The sequence below is a fragment of the Camelus dromedarius genome, chromosome 2, assembly GCF_036321535.1.
Source record: "Camelus dromedarius isolate mCamDro1 chromosome 2, mCamDro1.pat, whole genome shotgun sequence".
Lineage (NCBI taxonomy): Eukaryota > Metazoa > Chordata > Mammalia > Artiodactyla > Camelidae > Camelus > Camelus dromedarius.
The window spans coordinates 115,604,720-115,627,117 of NC_087437.1; the positions used below are offsets into that span (position 1 = coordinate 115,604,720).

General features: G+C 37.5%; 1 protein-coding gene across 3 annotated transcripts in view; it reads left to right on the forward strand.

Moving 5' to 3' along the window:
- The window catches only part of DYRK1A (dual specificity tyrosine phosphorylation regulated kinase 1A), a 129,320-nt gene that overhangs the window by 80,643 nt on the left and 26,279 nt on the right, over positions 1–22,398 (forward strand). For 2 of the 3 annotated variants that reach the window (XM_064475907.1, XM_064475905.1), the window contains exons 3-5: positions 10,744–10,940; positions 16,911–17,030; positions 18,989–19,177. In XM_064475907.1, the coding sequence (XP_064331977.1) occupies positions 10,744–10,940; positions 16,911–17,030; positions 18,989–19,177 (506 nt within the window). The remainder of the gene's footprint in view (positions 1–10,743; positions 10,941–16,910; positions 17,031–18,988; positions 19,178–22,398) is intronic. The other variant, XM_064475909.1, reaches the window with a different exon arrangement.

The window sequence follows — 22,398 nt, forward strand, 5'->3', positions numbered from 1 at the left end:
TGCTTCAGCAGCTGTCGCCTCGTGTGCTGTTCCCTTGTGCCGTTATCTGGATTCTGCTAGTCCAGGAGGCATCCTCTTCTGCCCCTCCGCAGGGTTGTCTGGTGAAACAGCATCTAAAATTAACTCCCAGAAACGAGTTTGCCTTTTGTTCCCCTGAAGGACTGGAGCAGGGTGGGGCGGGCGGGTCAAGAGACTGCATACATTGAAAACAGTTATAAGCCAGCAAGGATCACGCAACTACCGTCATGGAGATGAACCAATTTTATTGTATTTGCCTGAGACTTTTTTGCCTCAGAAACGTGTTTGTGAGCATTATGTACAAGTGGCCAGTATTTTGGTGGTTGTGTTAAATATGTTGCTTTCTTTAGCAGGTAATTTTTCCAGTAAAGTGTTAGTTTTCAGTTTTAAGGTAAGTTTTGTGGCAGTCTTTTAAAATCAGTTACCAGTTAATCATACCTGAAATCCAGCAGTTTATATGTTTAATTTATTGCAACATAATACTCTTCCATTTTGTGTTGCATATCTAAATCTTCTAATGGCTGATTCACATTTATAAATTTATAAATGCCTGTGCTCTTTATATGCTACACATTCAGTTAGGCAGCGATTACTTACAGCATGTCTGGAATATTGGGGGAAATATAAATTTACCCATTACATGTTATATACTGTGTGCAGTGTAGTAATTTATGGAATCTAGCAGCTATATCGTGAGTGACTATTCTAATCCTTTTTGTGTTCCAGATGCTATTATTAAAAATAAGTTCTTGACCTTTTATTTCAGCTATAAGAATTTGGATTGCCTTTTGTAATTGAAAGGATTAGGGACCATTTTCTGCAGGGTTAATAAGTAAGATTTTTTGTAATCTAGTTGAGGATAGTCTATGTGTCTGTCCATCCATCCACGCATCTACCTGTCTGTGTGGTCTTTCTCAGTGGTTGCTTGAGGGCTTACCACGTGCATCCGTAAGTTACACTGTCTTGTACTTCCTTTTTACCTCTCCTGTCCTTGATCCTGTGGTTGTCACAGATTTTACTTTTATCTGTGTTATAAACTCCACAATATGTTGTTATTTATGCTTTAAACAAAAATGTTTAGAAAAATTAAACATTTAAATTACCTTTTTAAAATTGATGAGAGAAATGTCTTTGCTATTTTATCTACATATTTTCATATTTTCCATTTATGGTTGTCTTTATTCCACTGTATAGATCACAGTTCATATCTGGAATCATTTTTCTTCTGTGAACTGTGAGCATTTTTTGAGTGCAAGTCTGCTGTTGACAAGTTTTTTCACTTTCATCTGTCTGAAAAAGTGTTTTGCCTTCTTTTGAAGGATGTTTTCACTGGACATAGAATTGTAGGTTAAAGGTCTTTTTCTTTCGTCATATTAAAGATAGTGCTTTATTTTTTTTGGTGTATATGGTTCTGATGAGAAGTCAGTGCTTCTGTGTGTAAGTGTGCACCCCCCAGCCCCACACGGCTGAAGTTTTTTTCTTTTTTTCCTTCATTGTTGATTTTCAGGAGCTGAGTTGAGTGCCTCAGTGTGTATGTGGGTGGGGGTGTTTATACTACTTGGAGTTCATTGAGTTTGAGTCTGTGGGTTGATACTTTTCATTAGATTTGGAAAACTCTTGACTATTATTTGTTTATAAATTTTTACTCTCCTGTTTCTTTCTCCTTCCCTTTGATACTTCTTTCAAACAGGGGTGTTAACTTGATTGTGTTCATAGATTTTGGATGCTTTGTGCTTTTTCTATTATATTTTGTATTTGTTTTTAGTTTCCATTTATCTGTTAAGATTTGCTATTTGTTGTTTTATTTTGTCCATAATTTCCTTTATTTTAAAAAACATATCTTAATAATCCAGTTTCTGTCTGCTAATTTCATTATTTCTATCATTTCTGGGTCTACTAATGAGTTTTTGTTGTTTTTTCTCTTGAATACAGACCACATTTTCCTGCTTCTCTATGTGCCTAGTGATTTTTGATTGGATATGGGTGTTTAGAATGCTAAGCTGTTGAGCTTCTGGGTTTTGTTATCCTCATTTTAAAAATGCTGAATTTTGACCTGGTGGGCCGTTAGTTAACTTGTAGATCATCTGGATCCTTTGAGATTTGTTTCGGTCTCTGTTAGGACCTGTAGACGGCAGCCTTTGCTGTAGGGCTAGTTGAGCTCTCCTCCTAAAGCGTGGGTTTCCTAGAGTGTCTGGAACGTGTGTGGTGTTCAGCAGGGTCTCTCCCGCTAGGTGATTTGGTCACTCCGTCTGCTGTCCTGTGCTTTTCTAGTAGTTGTTCGGCTTTCAGCTCCCTGTCGGTCGCTCTCTGCGTGGCTTCCTGGACCTTCGCCTGACGATTGTGCAGCTTTGTATTTGGCCAAAGAGTCAAAGTGATCCCTGGGTACAGATTAGTGGAGCCCCTTCTCTACATACATAGGTCTCTTATTTCTACTGCCTGCCCCACAAATTCCAGCCAACTCAGTAGCCTTGAACTCTCATCTACGTCTCCTCGACTCATCAAGACCACTGGGTTCTTTGGAAATTGTCCCTCCCTACACTATACTCTGGACATTGTCTCCAGATAGAAAGCCAGGGGGACTGTGAGGCTCACCAAGTTTATTTCCCTTTTCTCAGTGATCACAGCTATGAATGGCCTGTTTTCCACTGTCTGAAAATAATTATTTCATATGTTTTGACCACTTTTATAGTGGTTTACGGTGAGTTGAGGTAGTTTAGTACTAGGTACTCTAAAATGGTCAGAAGTGGAAGTCTGATATTACAGGCTTTAAAGATAAATGTTTTACCCCATCCCATTGTTATCCCTAACAGTTTAATATACAGATTTAATCAAAGTATCGAACTGATAAACTTGAGCATTTATTTAGATCTTATGAGCAGTTTCATCCTGTTTGTAGCTGTTTTGGTTTGTAGGTTAAAGTATGTGTGTTCTGTGGTGATATATATTGGCCCCTAACTAGAAGGTTGTAAGAAATCAGTTCATTTGTCCTTAAAATTAGATAATTTACAGAAGCATAACATAGTTTCACCTTAATATATGTTTATTTAACACCTGCTGTGGAGGCAGGCACTGTGCTCTGTGCATGAGTAAGAGAAACTGACTGTCGGCAAGAGACGTATGTAGCCTGTGCTAGGATCATGCTGTTCCTTATTTCTGACTCATAAGCCCCTCCTTTTAAAAATTCTTTCATCCTTATCCCCTGATTAGCTTTCTCCCTCTCTTTCTGAACCATTTCTTCACATTCTAAATATTCCTAATGGACTCATTCACTTTTTCATTGAACAAATATTTATTGAATGCAGGCCATGCCCCAGGCACTGTTCTTGGTGTTAATGATATCCTGCTGAACCGAACTTCCTTGTGGATGTCCATTCAGTCACTCCCTTTGTGTACCTTTCTTTCCAGCCATCATTAAAAGTGCGACTGGCTATTCAGCATTTTTCTTCTCTTTTGTTACAGATGTGTCTTGTTGCTAGGGACCTTGCAGATTTCTTCCCACCTAAGCTTGGTTGCCCTTCCCTCACTTCTTAGGAGATTCTGTTTCAGAAACTTGGCCTCATAAAAGTTTCCACCTTTGAATGCTGTAGTTTTAATTACCTGTAATTATTTTCATTTATTTTTATTCTTTAATATTGTTCTGTCTCTTTAAAATCTAATGTGGATTGATACTGTCATAAGGGTGGTCCCTTATCAACATAGTAATAATCAGAAGAAATTCGGGTTAGCTACAGGTGGAGCTCCATGTGGGTCTTAGATCAGAGATTAAAAATGGTTGTTATTTTCACTCAGGGTCTCCTCCCAGGCTTTTCTCTTCGGTGTTTGCTCTCCTTTTAACCTCTGCTGTTTTGAGCCTTGCTGTCTCCCAGTCTCTGAGATCTGTTCAAGGAACGTTTCTCTCTAGAATCAGTGCTAATCTCTACTAGTGTTATGGTCTCTAGTTATAGCTTCTTGCTAGGACATAGTAACTTGGCTGGAGTGAGAAAGCTACTTCACTTTTTAGTAAACTTTAATTATCAACAAAATTTTAATGAACTTTTTTTAAAGTTTCAGAAATATCCTCATGGTAAAAAAGATCCACATAGTTCGGAATAATGTAAAAAAGTGAAGATACGACCCTACCCACATACTTTCTCCAAATTGCCTTTTGTAATATTTGGCAGCAATTTAAAATATTATTTTGAAATTGAACTCCAAATAATGATTTCGAAGGTAATTTTGAATTAAATATAAATTTTTCATTAAAATGCCCGATATTGCAACATGTGACACATTCTTGGGCTAAAATATTGTAGCTGATTTTTAATTTAATTGATTACAGAGTATGTAATATGGTAGATATAGAGTAAACCGTATGACATTGCTGTTTTGTAGGCCAAAGGAGGTCTGATATTAGCAATTTCATGTAGTTCAACCTAACACTTTATTATCATCAGCTCTGTTATAGAATCAACTGAATCCTTTTTCTCATTAACATTTGTATTAAAAGGGAAGATGGAAACTTTAGAAAGAATAAAAACCATGATGATTTGCTTAATTATAAAATCAGGTTGGCAAGAGAGTCCCACACTATTTGTCTTTTTGGAGTCTTACTCTAGGAGAGGGATGGATGAGGGAACACCTTAAATGCTTTCTGGCATCGTGGGAGGAAACTGAACTTGAGTCTCTTTGTGGATTTCACACACAGCAGTTGAGCTGAGAAAGGAGCAGTGAGCATGTGGCAGATGCGCCCAGACACAGACCATAAGTTGTGAGGCCTCAGCACTAGAAGCGTAATCTTCTTTCATGTCACTAAATAGATGGTAACGTTACTAAGTAGTTCTAATAGATGGTGGAGTAAATAGCCTTAAAAAAAAATCTCACAAGTGAGAAACATAGTTATTGCTAGTTAATCCACATTTAGATTACCTACAGCAAATTTTAAAAGGAACATCAGATTCTTTATCACCTACCATACCACCCTTACACATTGGGGTGTGTATTGGTCTTGAAAAAAAAAAACCCAAACAAACCCCAAAATCTTAACCTAGGAAGGTAAATGTGTGTGTGTGGGGGCCCTATAGTGTATTGTGTAGTCAGACTATAGCTTATTTTTGGGTTATCTGCTAGTTTCATTAGTTGGAAAATAATCTTTTATTAAGGTGAGCCGTTAAATTTTTAAAAAATGCTATTCAAAGCAGCAATGGCATGATCTGGAGGCTTGTGGAGACTCTCAAGTCCTACCCTAGATCTATGGAATCAGAATCTGCAGTGTTTTTTGGTTTAGTTTTAAGAATCTGCAGTTTTAACAAGATACAAAGGCAATTCGTAAGCATGTTAAAGTTTGAGACACACTGTTATAGATCATGAGCGGCATTGTTACCCCACAAAACAATGCTGTAGTTAGTGTAACCTCAGTAAGTGCTTGTTGATTTTAATGCATGTAATTGGCTGGATGTAGATTCAGAAAATGAAACTAGTATTTTAGGAGTATAGTTATATAATAGTAATAATCAAGCAGCAGCTATCCATTTCTTTGTAATTCTTTCCTAGCTGTCTGGATATCACAAAATACCCACCTGTCCCTCTAAATGTATCCTTGAGTCTGATTCTGTTCACACTGGATGATTAGTTGCTGTCTTGTGACTGTGTGTGTGTATACATACACAAGTCAACAATAGTATACAGATTAAAGGAGTAATTAGATTTTGATGAGTCAAGGATATATAATCTATATTGTAATGTATGAAATAACTAAAAATAATAAAGTAATTTGCATGCAAGGGGGGGGTGTAAAAAGATTAATCCAGCAGAAGATAAGAAAGGAGCATAAAACAGTTGGAATAAGTAGAAGGGTTACTAGTGTTCATACATGAATTAAACCCATAGATAACTGTTTATAAGAGGTAAATCTAAAGTATAAGGAAATGTAACAGTTGAAAGCGAAAGGATGGACAAAACACATACATGCAAAGATGAAGAGTAGGCTTGGTGTGGTTATTAGTATATATTAGTATAGCAGAACACTATTGGAAACAGAGGGACAACTTAAAACGATAAAAGATTTTATTCATCAGGAAGGTATAAGAGCTTTAAATTTATATAATCCAGTAACATAACTTTTTAAATGGGAGATTTTTAATACACCTCTCGCTAACTGATAGCAAGGATGAGTGCAGAAATAGAAGATAAATATAAAAGAATATACTTAATAAAATTAATAAACCTTTGATTTATTAATCAAACTGATCACAATCAAAGACTTATCACACAGAAGAAAGAGGTTGTCTTAGCCAGTATTAGGTGAAGGAGCTGTCACTACAAACATTGAAAAGCTTTCAAGAGAGGATATTGTGAGGAAAGTGATACCAGTGCATTTGAAATTTAGGTGAAGTTCACATACTATTAGAAAAATACAACCTACCCAAACAGACACCGGGAAATACAAAATCTGAATGGTCATATTAAAGAAATAGTACCTTTAATAGAAAAATCTACCCACAAAGAAAACTCCAGGTCCAGATGATTTCACCAGTGAATCTACTACAGAAGGATAGTTATGACCAAATTGAATTCCAGGAATGCACAGTGAATGGTTTACCATTCATAAACCGATCAGTGTAGTTGACCACATTAGCCGAGTAAATCAGAAAAGTCATGTTATTTCAATGGATGCAGAAAAAGCACTTAATAAAATTCAGCATCCATTTGAGGAAAAAGTTTTAGCAAACTAGGATTAGAAGGGAATTTCTTTAACCTGATAGTCGTTCTCAGTTAAATACCTACAGCAACCACGATACTGAAGAGATATTGAAAGCTTTCTTTCTGAGGTTGGGAATAAGACAGTAGCACCTGTATCTCCTCTTCTAATCACCACTGTATTGGAGGTCCCAGCAGGGAGAGTAAGGCAAAGGGAAGAGGGGAAAAAAAACTATTCAAGTCACCAGTTTTGCTAGTAGTTACTTATTAAACAGTGCAGATAAATCCATCATTGCAGAACATTCTGTTGGACAGCCCTGTTTGAGATAATGCAGATTCAATCAGAACCCCAGCATGAGTTTGTTTATTTTGGTGAATTTGATGAGCTAATTCTAAAACATAGATGGACACACAAAAGGCTAAGGGTAGGCAAACATTCTTGAAGAAGAACAAAATTCTCTACTAGATATTCAAATTTCTGAAGCTGTTATAATTTAGACAACGTCTGGTTCTTAGGCAAAGACATAAGAAACCTAGGTAAGTCTGTATCCAGCAGATCAAAGAATCCAAAAACAGATCCAGGCATATGTGGGAATATGATTTATGATAAAGATGACATTACAAGACATTGGGGAAAGTTTGTCCTTTTAACGACTGGTTCCTAGTTAATTGGATGTCCATTCTGGGGGAAGTGAAACTTGATTGCTATCACAAACACAGAAATCAGATCTAAGAGCATTGCCCGTCTCTAGGTGTGAATGGTAAAACTGAACTTTTGGAAGATAACATAGAATTTCTTCATGACTTTGATATAAGGAAAGATTTCTTAAAACAGACAGCAAAAGAACTAACTTTAAACAAAAGTTGGTAAAATTAAGAGATCACATTCATCAAAAAAATAACACTAAGAGAGTGGCAGTGCAAAGCATCTAATCAATAAGGGCTTACATCCAAAGTATGTTAAAAATAGACTTTTTAAAAAATGTAGAAATTTGTACGAAAAGACTCTCTTCATAGAAAAATGGAAAAACAATCTGGGCATTTCACAAAAGTGGATATCCAAGTGGCCAGTAAATAAATGAAAAGGTGCTCACAGTCATCAGGAAAACACATTAAAATCACAATGGAGTACCAATACACTGTCGTGGCTGAAATCAGAGATACTGATGATTCCAGGTGTTGGTGAAGGAATGGAGTGGAGCACAGGGAGTTTTCATAAACTGCTAGGGAAAAATTAGATGAAAAACAAAAAAAAATAGGACAGCATCTCTATATATGCAGAAAGACTTATAACAAAAATCTTCCTAGTGGCAGTATTCATAATAGCTCTGAACTGGAAATAATCCAGTGTCAATCAAAAGAAGAATGGATAAATAAATCGTCACTTGTTCATACAGTGGGGTACTATAAAGTAATGATAGTGAACAAACTGTAGCTTAAACAGATTCACTTATATAAAGTTAAAACTAATCTGATTATGGAGTTCAGGATATTAATGACTTTTGGGGGAGAGAGAATTCAGCATTGACTGTGAGTGGTTGTGGACCAGTGGTGGGGTGGTTCTGGGAAGATGGCAGTTTTTATTATTCCTGCCTGACAAGTTCAGTTGATGATAATTGTTTAAGCTGTATTCTAATTTCTGTATTTATATATATATATATATATATATATATATATATAAAACAAGTTTAAGCATAGAATTTAATAATGGCACTGATAATAGAAATCGAAATTAATTTTTTAAAAAAATGGTTATTATGTGCTGGGTTCTATTCTGCATGTCTACTTGTGGTATCTCATTTAAACTTTGTGACAGACCTAAGGGACTGGGGTTAGTGTAATAACACCTCTGCTGTAGGCAGGGAAACTAGGGCCGAGAGTTGCTGTCTTTATGATGCAGGGTCTTAGTTTTTTTACTGTTTATTTCTGAGTTGTTTGTATATCAAGGACCTCAGTTCTTTTCATATATATATTTTATTTATTTATATTCCTTCCCAGTTTTCTTTTGTTTTTAACATGCAGATTTAAGCATACACCCCCCCACCCCCACACCAATTATTTGACATTTAGATTTCCAGTTGTTTGCTGTTGCAAACAGTACCAGGTTATATATTGTTTCCTAACTGTATTTGTGCATAGCATCTATTATTTCCTTCGGATGTAATCAACCCCCACCCCCTTTAAACTGAACAGAATTGTTCCACATAATTGAATTAACTGAATGTATTTTAAATTCTGATTAATGAATTGTTTAGATAAGTTACCCCATTTGCCATGAAGACGTGGTCCTTTAACGTGTTCAGCAGACGTTTATCAGTCATATACTCTGGGTCAGTTAAGGGCCTCGTGCTGCGAAAGGAGGGGACAGGCCGAGGTCTAAAAGCAGAGCTAATGCAGGTGATGTGCACTTGTAAGCAGGGGTGAAGACTTGAGATTTGCACTTTAGAAAGGCCGCTGTAGCCATCTCACTGAAGAAATACAGAATTGCAGATGGGCAAGGTAAAGACAGAGCGAGCTGTTAGGGATCTGTTGCAGTTGTCTGAGTGCGGCATGGGGTGACGGAGGCGGGAAAGAGAGGTGGTATCTGAGTGTTCTGCAGGAGGTGGGAACAAGATGGGGCTGTTACTTGTGAGAGGTGGTTTGTGGACGAAAAGAGCTCTACTGTGACTCCCAGAGCCTTGATTCTGATTGGCTCATGGGAGACAGTGGCATTCGCTGTGGGAGAATATGGAAGTGGAACTTCTATTTTGGGGGGAATTGAGCTTTGTTGTCTTTAGTTTGCAGAATCCGTGCGACATTCAGGTAGAGGTTGTACACTCCACGAGAAGGGTGCTCGTCTCTTCATCGTGAATGTACCTTTCAGTGCGGTGACTGCAGCAGATGTTAAGCTAGCTGTCACTGCCAGAGCTTTTCTCAGTACTTTACACGTATTAAAGTGCTTAACCTTCGCCACAGCTGTTTGAGGTACATATTATTATCATTATCAGGACATTAGGTGTGCAAGGCCACACAGCTGGTTAAGTATGGAGCTGAAATTTCAAACTGCAGCAGCCTGGCTAAGAGTCTGTGCTCTTCACTTTTGGACCAGTGCTGGTGTGTGTTTTGAAACAAGTCAGCTTGAGAAAAAGTACCATGGTGCTAAACAGTGTGGTGAGAGTTCGGTGGTTTACTTAGAAAAACAAAACAAAAAAAAACAGGTATTCTGGGCCAGTGTTGGTTGACCAGGGTTTTATGCTTTGCCTTCTGACTTTAGTTTGTGATTGAAAGTTTTGTTGACTATAAGAAGAAAAGTCTTTCTTTTCTTAAGGAAAAAGTAACTTTTGTTAGTTAGCTAGCAAGTACTTTTATGGACCAAAATGTTAATTTTCCATTTCTACCATGAAAAATCATGACCATGGTCTCAGCCTACCTGCGAAATAATTATTGACTGTCATTTTGTGGCAGGCTTGCCTGGTCTAGGTTCTCTTGGGACTGTGTAAGAAGAGTCCAGAGGAATACAGCAGCCTGTGAATTTATTTCCATGTGTTGTGTGCTCAGCCTTTAATTACCTGTGTCAGTGGCGAGCACCATTAGGACGAATTTCTCACCTGCTTTGGAGGATGCCAGGGGGGCTGATTGCCGTACACCTGGCAGGTGTAAAGCGGAGCCTCAGCAGTGCTCCTCTGAACTGATTGCTAAAGAGCTGCCCCACTGGACAGGCCTGGTGCGGGCATTCAGAGATTACTTTTGCAATTTACGGTTCTCAACTGATGAAAATCTTGTATGTGAAAAAGTATTAAAGGTTGTTTCCATTGCTTTACAAAAAGATGTGTTTTAAGATTTTCTCTTAAAACAGATTTATAGATACTCACTTTAATCACTACTGGATTCTATACCATTTAACGTACAACATTTGTGTTGAGTATCATATCCTTGTTTGTAGTATTAAAGGTTTTTAATATAATTGAACATCCTAAAGTTCTTAATTTAAAGAACTATCAAATAGATCAGAAGGTACAAACATTAGGATATGAATGCACCCTTTAAGCCTCACTTATTATCTTCTTGTAGGAGGAGAGACTTCAGCATGCAAACCTTCATCTGTTCGGCTTGCACCGTCATTTTCATTCCATGCTGCTGGCCTTCAGATGGCTGGACAGATGCCCCATTCACATCAGTACAGTGACCGTCGCCAGCCAAACATAAGTGACCAACAGGTTTCTGCCTTATCTTATTCTGACCAGATTCAGCAACCTCTAACTAACCAGGTAAGTTTACGATGTATCAGAAATGATTTGTTGGGATGGTCATTTATTCCTTAAAATGGTGTAATAGAAAACAGGCAAATACCTTAATGGTTTTCAGTTTTACGTGTCACATGGGACTTCACATTAACAAAATACAATGTTAAGAAGTTTGCATTAAAATTTTTGTTGGTTTTTTTCTCTTTCCCCTATGTTTTTCACTTTAATTAAAAAACACATATAAACATAAGCACATTCTCTCATTTTGCAATAAGGGGGAAAGTTATTTCTAGAGAATATTAGTTAAAGAAACTGGAAGCTTATTTTTAGGGAAAGATGGTTAAGTAGAAAAATTTAAGTTATAGGAAAACAAGTCAGATTCCATTATAGTAAACTGATGGAGCTGATTTTATGCTGTTATAAACTACTTTATACACATACCTACAAGTAAATGTGAAACTCCTTAAAATTAATGTAAATTAGTTATGCTGCTCATTCTAATATTCAGACTAGAGATTCAGTAATTTTCCATAAGAATAGTATGAAGTGAGTAAGTGCTGAAATCTCTTGACCTACATACATATATGCATGTGTGTATGTATTTTTAATATCTTCCTGAATTAACTGCATCTACTATGTTGATTTTTGGTTTGGGAAGGATTTTTTTTTTAACTAGCTATAGTTGTGGTAAAGTTTCTTTCCCTCTGAGGTTGAGTGTGTGATGAGCACTGAAAGTGGCTGTTTTTCCATGTACTTAGGAATTTGGTTTGCCACTGTTTACTTAGGTCTTTTAATATGATCAAAAACTTGGAAAGTTTCAGAGTATTTCTTTTACTGGAGTATTTGAGGGAAATTAGTTTTTTCTAACTTAATAGTATGTGGTTTTAATAAGCTATTGGCTACAGTTAAGTAACGCCATTATTTGAGGACACCCTTGTATGTATTAAAATAAAATATTGTCAATAGTTGACCTGATTCTACATTTATAAAATGTATTACAGCATGTAAATAACATTCACAATAAAATAGTAAAATAAATTATGGCGGGACTTAAGAATTCTTCTATGCAGTAAATTGAGGAATTGTATGTTTGAGAATTAGAGTAGTTGGTCAAAACTGGAAAGTGTGTGTGTACCAGAAGAAAATTCTCTGGACTTCCACATAATGATAGCATAATGATCCATTTGCATCGTACTTGTAAGAAACAAAGTATGTTTGGATTCATTTTCCCGCTTGTTCAGAAGCAGCCTATCAGGCAGGCTGCCTGTTCTTAATCTGTTTTGCAGCTGAAGGGACTTGAGCTCCCATTTGTGATCTCTCCAAGTATGTAGGCAGTAGACTCTGGGGTCCCCCCCAGGCTTCTTTCTTTTATACATACAGTGCACTTTACGCTCTAACATCTGGCATCTGCAAAGGACTAGGAAAAAACCCAGTCCTTTAAAGTTATTTTTATGGTTATGTTATTGTAGTAGATAATCTAGTTAGCTAGCAAAGTACCTATTTTTAGATACAACTAACATCTTATTTGTGGTTTGTTTTCAAATAAGAGATAAGTTAATTTAGTATCCATTTTAAGCTGTAGAATATTTTTTGATTCATATTGTATAAAAAAACAATCTTTTAAGTAATAATATTCAGCCAGATATTTTTGCCAAACTCCAGAATTTTCCGAACCGAAGGCAGTCAGATTAAAAGCTTTCTTCTAACTGAAGTGTAAAACACTAAAACTGTGTGCTGATGTGGCCTGGTCTACCAGACGTGGGTTCCAGATCTTGACTAATGATCTAGTTGTGTAACTTGAGTCAGGCCACATGGACCCTTCTCTCTGTTCCTTGAATGTAAGATTGGACTAGACTAGACATCCCACTCACCCAAGTGCCTTCTAGCTCTAAACTTTGGTAGTTTCATTATTTGATTTCCATTGTTTCTTGTTAATCATCCTGTCAGTGTCTTTACAGTAGGGTTTATTGTACAAGTAAATTGAAATGAACTTACTTTAACATTTCATTTCTGGTAATTAATCCTTCTAATATGTGTGTTTCATATAAATTTAAACACAGTTTTGTTGAAAAAATAAATGTAGTAAAAGTGTGGAAAAGTATGGTTACTGTTTGGAATGCTGAGCCTGTTTGGGCTATTACAGTTTTCACTGCACCTTTCATGGTTCTTAAACTTGTGTTCTGCATATGTGTTATGTATGCCGTTCAGCTTTATTAATAGGTCTCAAGATAGCAAGAATGGCAGGATATAGTGTTTCTTACTCTACTATACATGAAAATATGAGGTAAATGTAAATAAAATGGATAGAATAGGTATTATTAAACTAGGAAACAATTTTTTAATGAAGTCCTGGCACTTACACTATGGAATCTTTTCAAGAAAAAAAGATTGTTTAGCTCTTGTAACTGATCTAAGCAGGAGGTGAGAACTACTGCCTTTTTTTTTTTTTTTTTTTTTTTTTTTGTCTTTGTGATCTGGGTCTTCACACAGAAAGGTCAGGAGATTTGGAGCCTTGGAGGTGTGGCTGTTTTTGGCTCCCAGAGCCAGATAGCTGAGGAGGCAGCAGGAGAATTATCTCAGCAGCAATCCCTTTTGCAGGGAGGACGTTGAGCAGCGGTGTGGAGGGGAGCTCGCTACCTGCAGCAGCTTGGTGAGCTCCTGGGTCCTCTGAACCACTGGGTTTTCTCACCCAGCTGGGGAAGGGAAGAAGGGAGCTTGTTACATTACATTCTCCTGACTTTGTGACTGTGGAAGTTGGAAGTGGACAAAGCATCAGGTGGTTAGGGCTGGTTTGAGTTTGAGTATAAATTTGTAACTGTGTATTTGGAAAAATTATTTTCTAATTCTGGATTTGTGATTATGGCATTACAGTAGTGAAAAACAGAAAATTTGGTTATCTAACATGAAATCACAATGAAAGTTAGTAAAGAAAGTGTTGTATTGTTTGTAGGAATTAATTTGTTCTTCCCATGTGTTTTGAGCATCTACTCTGTACAAGGCACTATTGGAAGCACTGAAGTACAGTCTGATCCAAAGGCCAATTTTTTGTGGATGGAATGCATCTGGTTTATATATACATATGTTCCTGAAATAGTAACTTTTGTTGCCAAAAGTATGTAAGAAAAGTTAAGATATTTAGAATTAGCTATTTGACTTGGCCTTGTAGGCGGTTTGGCCAGTTGTGAAAAGGTTAGCAGTGTCGTGACATGGCCAAGTGCGTAGGGCACACTTACACACTGTGTGCATAAAAATGTGGTAGTCAGAATTACTTTCATAGCCAATTTCAGGTCTGTGCAGTACATTAAAAAATCTTTTTTTGATTGTGTGATTTTGGTGTTTTAAGTGAGCATAGTTACTCCTGGAAAGATGTAGTCATTGGTTCAAAATTTTCCAGTGTTTGAAATACCAGTGGAATTGTAAGTGAGCAAGTTGAAAACTTAAACATATTTATAGTTTTGAACATAACTAATTTTAATAAATGCATATGTTTGTTTTATTGGTATATATTATGCATGGCTCGATTATTTTGCCCAACAAATAGCCTAAAAATGATTCCGCCAAGAAGCTAGAATAGACTCCTAAAATTAACAGGGAGCCCCTGGCCCAGTGCTGTGATTCAGAGCGTGGGGTTGGGCGTGAGACTGCCTTAGTTCTCTTCTCATCTGTATTATTTTACTGGCTCTAGGACCTTGGTCAAGTAATTTTACATCAGGAACACAGGTTTCTCATTTGTAAAATGGTGACAGGAGCATTACTTATTTTCGTGAGATTGTTGAGAAGATTACATGAAAGATGTAAAAATATGCATGCCCAAAATACAGTGTATAGCAAACACTTGCTGCTGCAGTTTTATTTTATTGTTAACTACTTAAGTAATTCATTTGTCTCTAATGATAGTTATACCTTCTGTCAACTCTTACTACAGTGGTAATGAAGTATTTCACTGGTTCGGATTTTGTGAAACCTCACAGTGAGGCTGCACTCCAGTAGTCCAATAAGGGTCTTGCCGAGAACATTACCTGCTTGAAAACAATGCCAGTGCTTAAAAAACAGGAAAGGAAATAGATTATGAGAACCCTGTTTCATTACCTTAAATGCTTACAACTTCATTCGCATGAAAATAACTGGCATGCTTATACTGATATTGTCTATTCCTTCAGTTTCCAAGGACTGGTACGAGAGCCAAATATTCTGTGAGTCTAGTTGTACCTGTTTATATTTAAAAAAATAAAACAATATGTATTTTAAAAATTAATTCAGATTGTCTCATTAAGTCTTACTATATTTTCAGACAAATAGTTATAATCACCGTTTGTCCCCTTAAACCTTATTTGGAACTTTGAGAAGGAGAGATCATGGGAAAAGATCATCATTAACTGAATACAGTAATTCAGTGAATATTCTATCTGGGTAACAACTTACAGAATTTGAGTGTAGATGCAGAGGAAATCAGTGTTAAAAATCGGTTTGCTCACTGCTGTGGTCCCTCCACCTTCTCATGCTGCGGGATGGTGATTCTTTTCTGTTGCGTCCATTGTTACCGCTACCCTCCTCTCTTCTTTTTTGTTAGTGTGAGTTAACTTGGTTAATTTTCCCAAGACTCCAGACATTTCTGTTAGGCCTTAGTGTGATGTGTTTGCTTTCTCTCTGCCCTTCAAATTGACCAGAGTGTCCTTTGAAAGGGGCTGCATCAGGGGCTCCTGGCTCAGTAGATTTTGCTGGTATAAATGTCTGTAAAAGAGCTAGACAGGAATCCAAGGATGGCTAGTGGTAGGGACTGTAGGTACCTTGATGTAATTAATTGGTTTTGAGGATCTGGATCTCTTGGTTGCAAGAAGCCCCACTGGGAACCCTTTTACTGAGGCTTGCCACGTGGCAGAGTGGGGTGGGAACAACAATCCAGCATCACTGGCATGCTAGTTGCAGTGTCCCTGGGTGTGCTTGTGTATGGAGGACATTCGTGTTCCTGCTCCAGCCCCCGTCTAGCAGGAAGCTCACAGTTGTACTCTGACTGCTTACTGGGTGATGAAAGACGTGGTTTAGCGTTGCGCTGAGAGTACGGCTGAAATGAGTTTTTTAAAAGAAAGTTTCATTAGCTTTAAGGTGTCCTCTGGAACTTATTTGTGGTCAGCTCTTAGTGTAATCAGAAGTAGAGATACTGGTATTATGGATTCATTTGTTTATTCAACAGATATTTATTAAAGAACCTACCATGTGCCAGGCACTGTTGTAGGCAAAGGTAATACAACATTGAACAAAATCCCTGTGCCACATGGAGTTTTCTTTGTAGTGGAAGGAGGACAAACGAAAACCAGTAAATGAGTAAATGTATACTAGCATGTCAGGTGGTGATAACTCAGCAGGGCGGGGGCGAAGGGAACGTGGAGGGCAAGCTCAGATGCGTCAGGTGGAGGGCATGCTTTACTCAATTATGGTAAAGAAGTGAGTGCAGATTTCAGCCTTGCTTACATTATAGGCAGACACTTGTTGGAGGGCAGGCTCTCGGGGTGTTGGGAGCTGCACTTCTGCAGCACCAAACTCCATCTCTGCCCTGTGACCAGCTTGCACCATGGTGCCAGCTGGGTCCTAAAATCTTGTCTTAGGAGGCTGGAAGATGAGTTAGTCTTTGCCTGCTGTGAACCAGGTCAGGCTTAGGAATAATTCAGAAGTTTTTCCTTGGCTAATTGTATGATGGAGAAGCCCTCTTGGGCAGCATATCATGCATGTCTCCTGAACCAGGGGTATGTCTATAATGCTGTTGTTTAATTTGGGGAACAGAATTGAAGCCTTGGGCAGCTGGGCATATTATCTTCTCGTTTCATTCATTTTTCCAGTGGTTGTCTTCATTGGATTCCAGTTAAAAGAGATAACTGAAACTTCTAATGTAGATGTCTTTTTTTTTTTTTTTTAGTAATACATATACACAGGTTACAAAAGAGGGAATTCATGCCAGTACAGTATAGTTAAAGTGCTAGTCTTTTCTGTCTATTTAAGGTGATGCCTGATATTGTCATGTTACAGAGGCGGATGCCCCAAACCTTCCGTGATCCAGCTACTGCTCCCCTGAGAAAACTTTCTGTTGACTTGATCAAAACATATAAGCATATTAATGAGGTAAGACTTGATTTGTTATAACACCATCTATCTTGCAATAGAATAGGGGAAAGAAGTTATTTTGTGATGTATTTAAACATACTAAAATTTTTTACTCCCAATGATTTGTCATATTGATGACTATTATGAAGACTGGTAAGTTAATGATTTATAGATAGTATAATTACGTAAAAGAAAAAAGACATATTAACAAGGACTACAGAAAATTAAGATAATTATGGATAACTTTCCTTCTTTTTCAAAATGTTTAATATAGGCTGAGTTATCACTTCTATAATAACTCCTCTTCAAACCAAGAAAGGGGAAGGGAGGGAATAATGACGCTGGAAAAGTCTGAATATGTTAGAATTTCGCTTAAATTTTCATTTATCTGTTTCTCCTATGGCCGTGGATGTCAGGAAGCTCTGAGATGTATTCAGTACCCATTAACAGGCATCTGGCCTAGTTTATCTATGTAATTTTCTTTTTAAATTGATATGTGTTCTTTTATCAGTATCTTTTCATTGTAAGATATCTGAAAGCCTTTTTGGTGGAAGTAAGTATGATAAAAAAAATGCACTTTGAATTACTCATCTTCCAACTTGACTCTTTGCCTCCAAAAATTATTTTTCTGGTGTTGTCTTAGGCCTCTGGCATGATTGTTACTTGCTTCTAACCGCAACTCTAGCTCTGTAATTAATTATTAAATGAGCTTTTCTGGAGAAGAGTGCCTGTGCTTTCTTTCCTTTTCCGGGGGGCCGTACATCCTTTCACACTGAAGGCTTATCTTCTACCAGTGTTAGAGCCACTTATCTAAAAAGATGTTCTTATGTGTGTATAAATTTTATAATAGTTTGATGCTGTTTAATGGCAGTATTTATGTTACTGTGGCATTGTGGCAAGATAAAATTGGAATGAATTCAGTGAGGAACATTTCTAAATTGGATTTTGTACATAATGTGTTATAAAAGATGTGCCAAACCAGCTTTTGGTTATCTGAAAATATCTGATAAAATTGTTAACACTTTATTAATGTCAGTTTGTTAATATCTGATAAATTGTTAAACTGTTAACAGTAACTCTGTTGAAGCTTGTTTTTAACTGTTTTGCCACCTTGTAAACTAGAATTTTTGTGATGTTGCTCCTTGCAGTGTAATTTACAGCTTCCTCAGTTAGTTACCAATCACTTGGACTATTGCCTAGTCTACCTATTATTTTTTACTAGTCTTAGAAACTATAAGAAAAACAGATATAAGGAAAATAACTCATTTTGTGATCAACCACAAGGTTCATGGCCTTTAGTGTGTGGGATAGGTAGGGAGCATATCTGTTTTTCATTTATGTGTTGGTATAGGCTTAAAAACTGAGCATGTCTCAGAGGCCCCTTTTATATTAGTAAAACATCAGTTCATATACATTTAAACTTCCATTTTTAAACTCTTTTGCCTTAGGATCAAAAATAAAATTGGGATTGACTAGAAGGGGGCAAGAAGGAACTTGAATATAAGGAGGCTGAAAATGTTATTTATTTTGTTTGGCATTTGTTGATTGCATCAACATGTGCAATTTTCCAGAATCTCTCATATGATACACTCTTGAGATCTATGCCATTTCACTGTATATAAATTATATCTTGGTTTAAAAAAATAAATGTAGATCAGGTCCTGTTACTCTTCTTGAATGGGAGGCGTTGCTCCAGTCACTTAACATCTATTTATAAAATGTATAAACTGTATAATTCTAAAGGGAATTTTACTGCAGAAATTTTCCCTGGTTATATATTAGTGTTGTTCTGTAATTCAAATAGCAACTATAGAAAATTCTTTATTTCATTTGTGTGTGTTACAAAGAATAAAAATTCATCTATTTCCTACCGATAGCAGATTTGTCTCATATATACTCTTGATATATGGTGTGCGCCACCCCCCCCCCCCAAGTGGTTTTAATGACACAGTTAACATTGCATATTCTCATTTCAGGTTTACTATGCAAAAAAGAAGCGAAGACACCAACAGGGCCAGGGAGACGATTCCAGTCATAAGAAGGAGCGGAAGGTTTATAATGATGGTTATGATGATGATAACTATGATTATATTGTAAAAAACGGAGAAAAGTGGATGGATCGTTACGAAATTGACTCCTTGATAGGCAAAGGTTCCTTTGGACAGGTAATTTAATGGAAAATGCTGAATTTTATAGTTAGAAAGGACGTATTAGTGAATCATGTTGTTACATGTTTTTCTCAATAGTACACTTCTAATGTTTGTAAATAGATCTCAGCAACAGACATGTAAGTATTTGGATTATCGTTGTTCTATGAAGGTACTAATACTGCATCAGTTCTAAAAACTCCATGAGCAGTTTTTTGTGGGGTTTTTTTGTTTTTTGGTTTTTTTGAACTTATTTTCTGAGGCTACTGGGTAACTACTTTACTAAGTGGTTGATTTTAATCACTGATAGATAGTATTGCCTCTTTCACAGGGGCTTTGGAGTCTGTGGGTGGTTCTTCATTATGTATGTTAGAGATAATTGCGTTCCTGTCTGATACTCCTCTTCAAAGAGAAAAACACTTACGATCTTCAGCTGGCACAGCAGGTGCCCTCTCACGTTTTCAGAGGCTTGGATGCCAGGGGCTGTGCCTTGACTTTGTCTTTCGGCTCCTCTTCTAACTCTGCCAGGCCTCTGAGTGGGCAGACAGTCTCCAGGATGTCATTCTCAGGCCTCCCACAGTGCCAGCATGGCTAAGGCTGTGACTGGTGGAGTTCTGATGGGCAGGACCACTCGGGCAGTGCGGCTGCTTAGGAAAGTGAGGAAGGAACTCCAGTGGACCTGGTTTTTTCACTTCCTTCCTGGCTTCTTCTCTCTACCCACAACTCTCCTCTCCTCACTTGCCCATCCTGCCCAATACAGAGGACAAAAGCCTAACTCCATCAGTGTCTTGCATCAGCTGAGCCCAGACTTAGCTGTCAGTCCTTCCTCCTTGCACTTCATGAAGCTTTTCTCGGGCTGTGGCTTCCCCACCTGTTCCCACTCCTAAATCCCCCTGTCTCATTGGGTCGCAGAGCTGTTTTATTTGAGGTATGGTTTCCTGTTCATCCCATTCTCCATTGCCTTGCAACTTTTCTGCAGTGAAGCAGTTATTAATTTGCAGTCCAAATGCTTTTGACTTTTTGACAATTTGGGGGGTTGTTTTTGTTTTTTCTTAAACTGTGGAACCTACATATTCTTACTTATCTGTTCCTGCCCTGTGAGAAACAAAATACGCCTCTATCACCCTGTGAGGAAAGGTTTTCCTGTGTGAATCTGATCGTGTTTAGGACAGAAAGAATACTGTAAGCCACTAGCAGCCGCAGGCTGAGACTAGGACACACCTAAGCGATGAAACCTGAAGGAGATACGAACAAGGTTGTTAGCAGAGCTCTGCAGCTCTGGGGTGGCTCTGCCAGGCCCTGGTGTCACGTGTACAGTATGCCTGCCCCTTTCCATGATGTCAAGGAATTTTTGTAATTTTACGTAATTCAGGGCCTTTTCCCTTGATTTTAACCTCTTTCTTCTGAGTCAGGGGTTTCTCAGTGTTATTGGAGCCCTTCTGTATCAAAATATTCTTGTCAGAAGCAACTTCTACTTCTCTGTCAGAGCCTCTTAAGAAAAGGTGTTTCTGAGGCCTACCGCCTACGTAAGTAAGGCTGTGAATGCGCTGGGTGGAGTGATTTCTGTCTCCACCCTCAAAATCACGCCGACGCTCTGGCAGTTGCCCCCAGCAGGGCGGCGTCTGCCTTCTGTGATGCCCACTGTGAAGTCGGGGCCACGCGGCTGGCTCTTTAAACTTAGATTTCCCTGGCACTTACTCTTCAAGCTCGCAGTGATCCTCCCCCTCCCCTTTACCTCTTCTCATCCTCTGATTTCTAAGAGCACGCTAGCATCATATACTTGTGAAAATACAGGCCTGTTTGACATCAGGATTCATTTTTCCAGATGAGACTGATGGACACCTTTCTCCTAGGCTGAAGTGTGTTCAGGGTTAGGACCTGTCACTCGCCAAATAAAGTCTTCCTTATTGACTTTGTCAGGCTTTCTCTAAATTCTCTGCCAGGTCCTTGTCAAATAAGCAGCTCCTTCATTTCTTAAGCCAGTGGTTATCAGTCCTGATTGCACATTGAAAATTTCCAGGGAGCTTTGGGGTTGGGGGTTGGGGAGGGAAGACTGATGCCTAAGCTCCAGACTAATGAACTCAGAATCCCTGACTGAATTCTGGACATTGGTATTCTTGAAAACTGCCTATTGAATGTATAATTCAAGGTCAAAAATCATTGTTTTACCACTGAGCCAGTTAACCATTTGCAAAGTCAGTAAATAGTTGGGGCCCTGTTAGTGGCCTTTGTCCTGGAGACCATTAGGATCTGGGCACTAAACTGCCACTCTTGATGTGGTCAAGTATGGTCAGTGAAAGAGAGGAATATCAAAACCACTTGGTCGTGGTCAGATGTTTACATGGGTCACCTCTGATTTAAAAGGCAGTAGGCAGTAGTTTATTTTAGAATTGGGTGAAACCAGAGATACTGCATTTTTTTATTTTAAGTTTGATTTCAGCTGAACCATTTATGATCTGTCATTGACAATAACCTTGACTGATGTGGATCTTGGACCATGCATCCACTTTCTTCCTCTAATCCAGTGATGCTCAACCAAAACATTGAAATCACTTGAAGTTCTACATGCATCTCCAGACTTTCTGAATATGCTAGAAAATTGTCTAAAGCTATTATCTGTTCAGACTATATATAATATTACAAATATAAGAATATTTAATCAGGCATAGTGGTTATTTCTAATTTGTATAGATATAGTTTTCTTTTATCTTTGTATTTGTTTCCTAGTTTTTAATGTAAATCTTTGTGAACATTGTGAAACTTGTTTAAATGAGTAAAATTTAAAATGAGAGGTGTGTAGTCATTTGTTCATGAACACTTCAGTTTCCTTAGCATTAATTCTCATTTTAAAACTCAAAATCCTCTAATTATGGTATTTTAACTTATTTCCTGCTTATTTAAAAAAATTTTTTTAGTCTAAACCAGTTCTCTTATATACCTATGAAAATCTAATTTAAATTTAGAAAGTTACCTACGTTTTTCAGATGACTTACAACCTTTTAAATATCTCACATGTATACTTGGAACTTAAACCAGGTTCTTCTCTCATTAAAAGAATAGACGTATTGTTTTATAATGTTATTTAGTAAGAAAGGTGGAAAACCAAAGCACTTGTCAACATTCATAATTTATTTTTGAAAGAGGAAAATAGTTATTCTAATTTTGTTAAGAAACTTATCTACTTTGTGGATGTTTAGAAATACTATAAGGATGCAAAAGAAATCCAATTGAAAAGATTG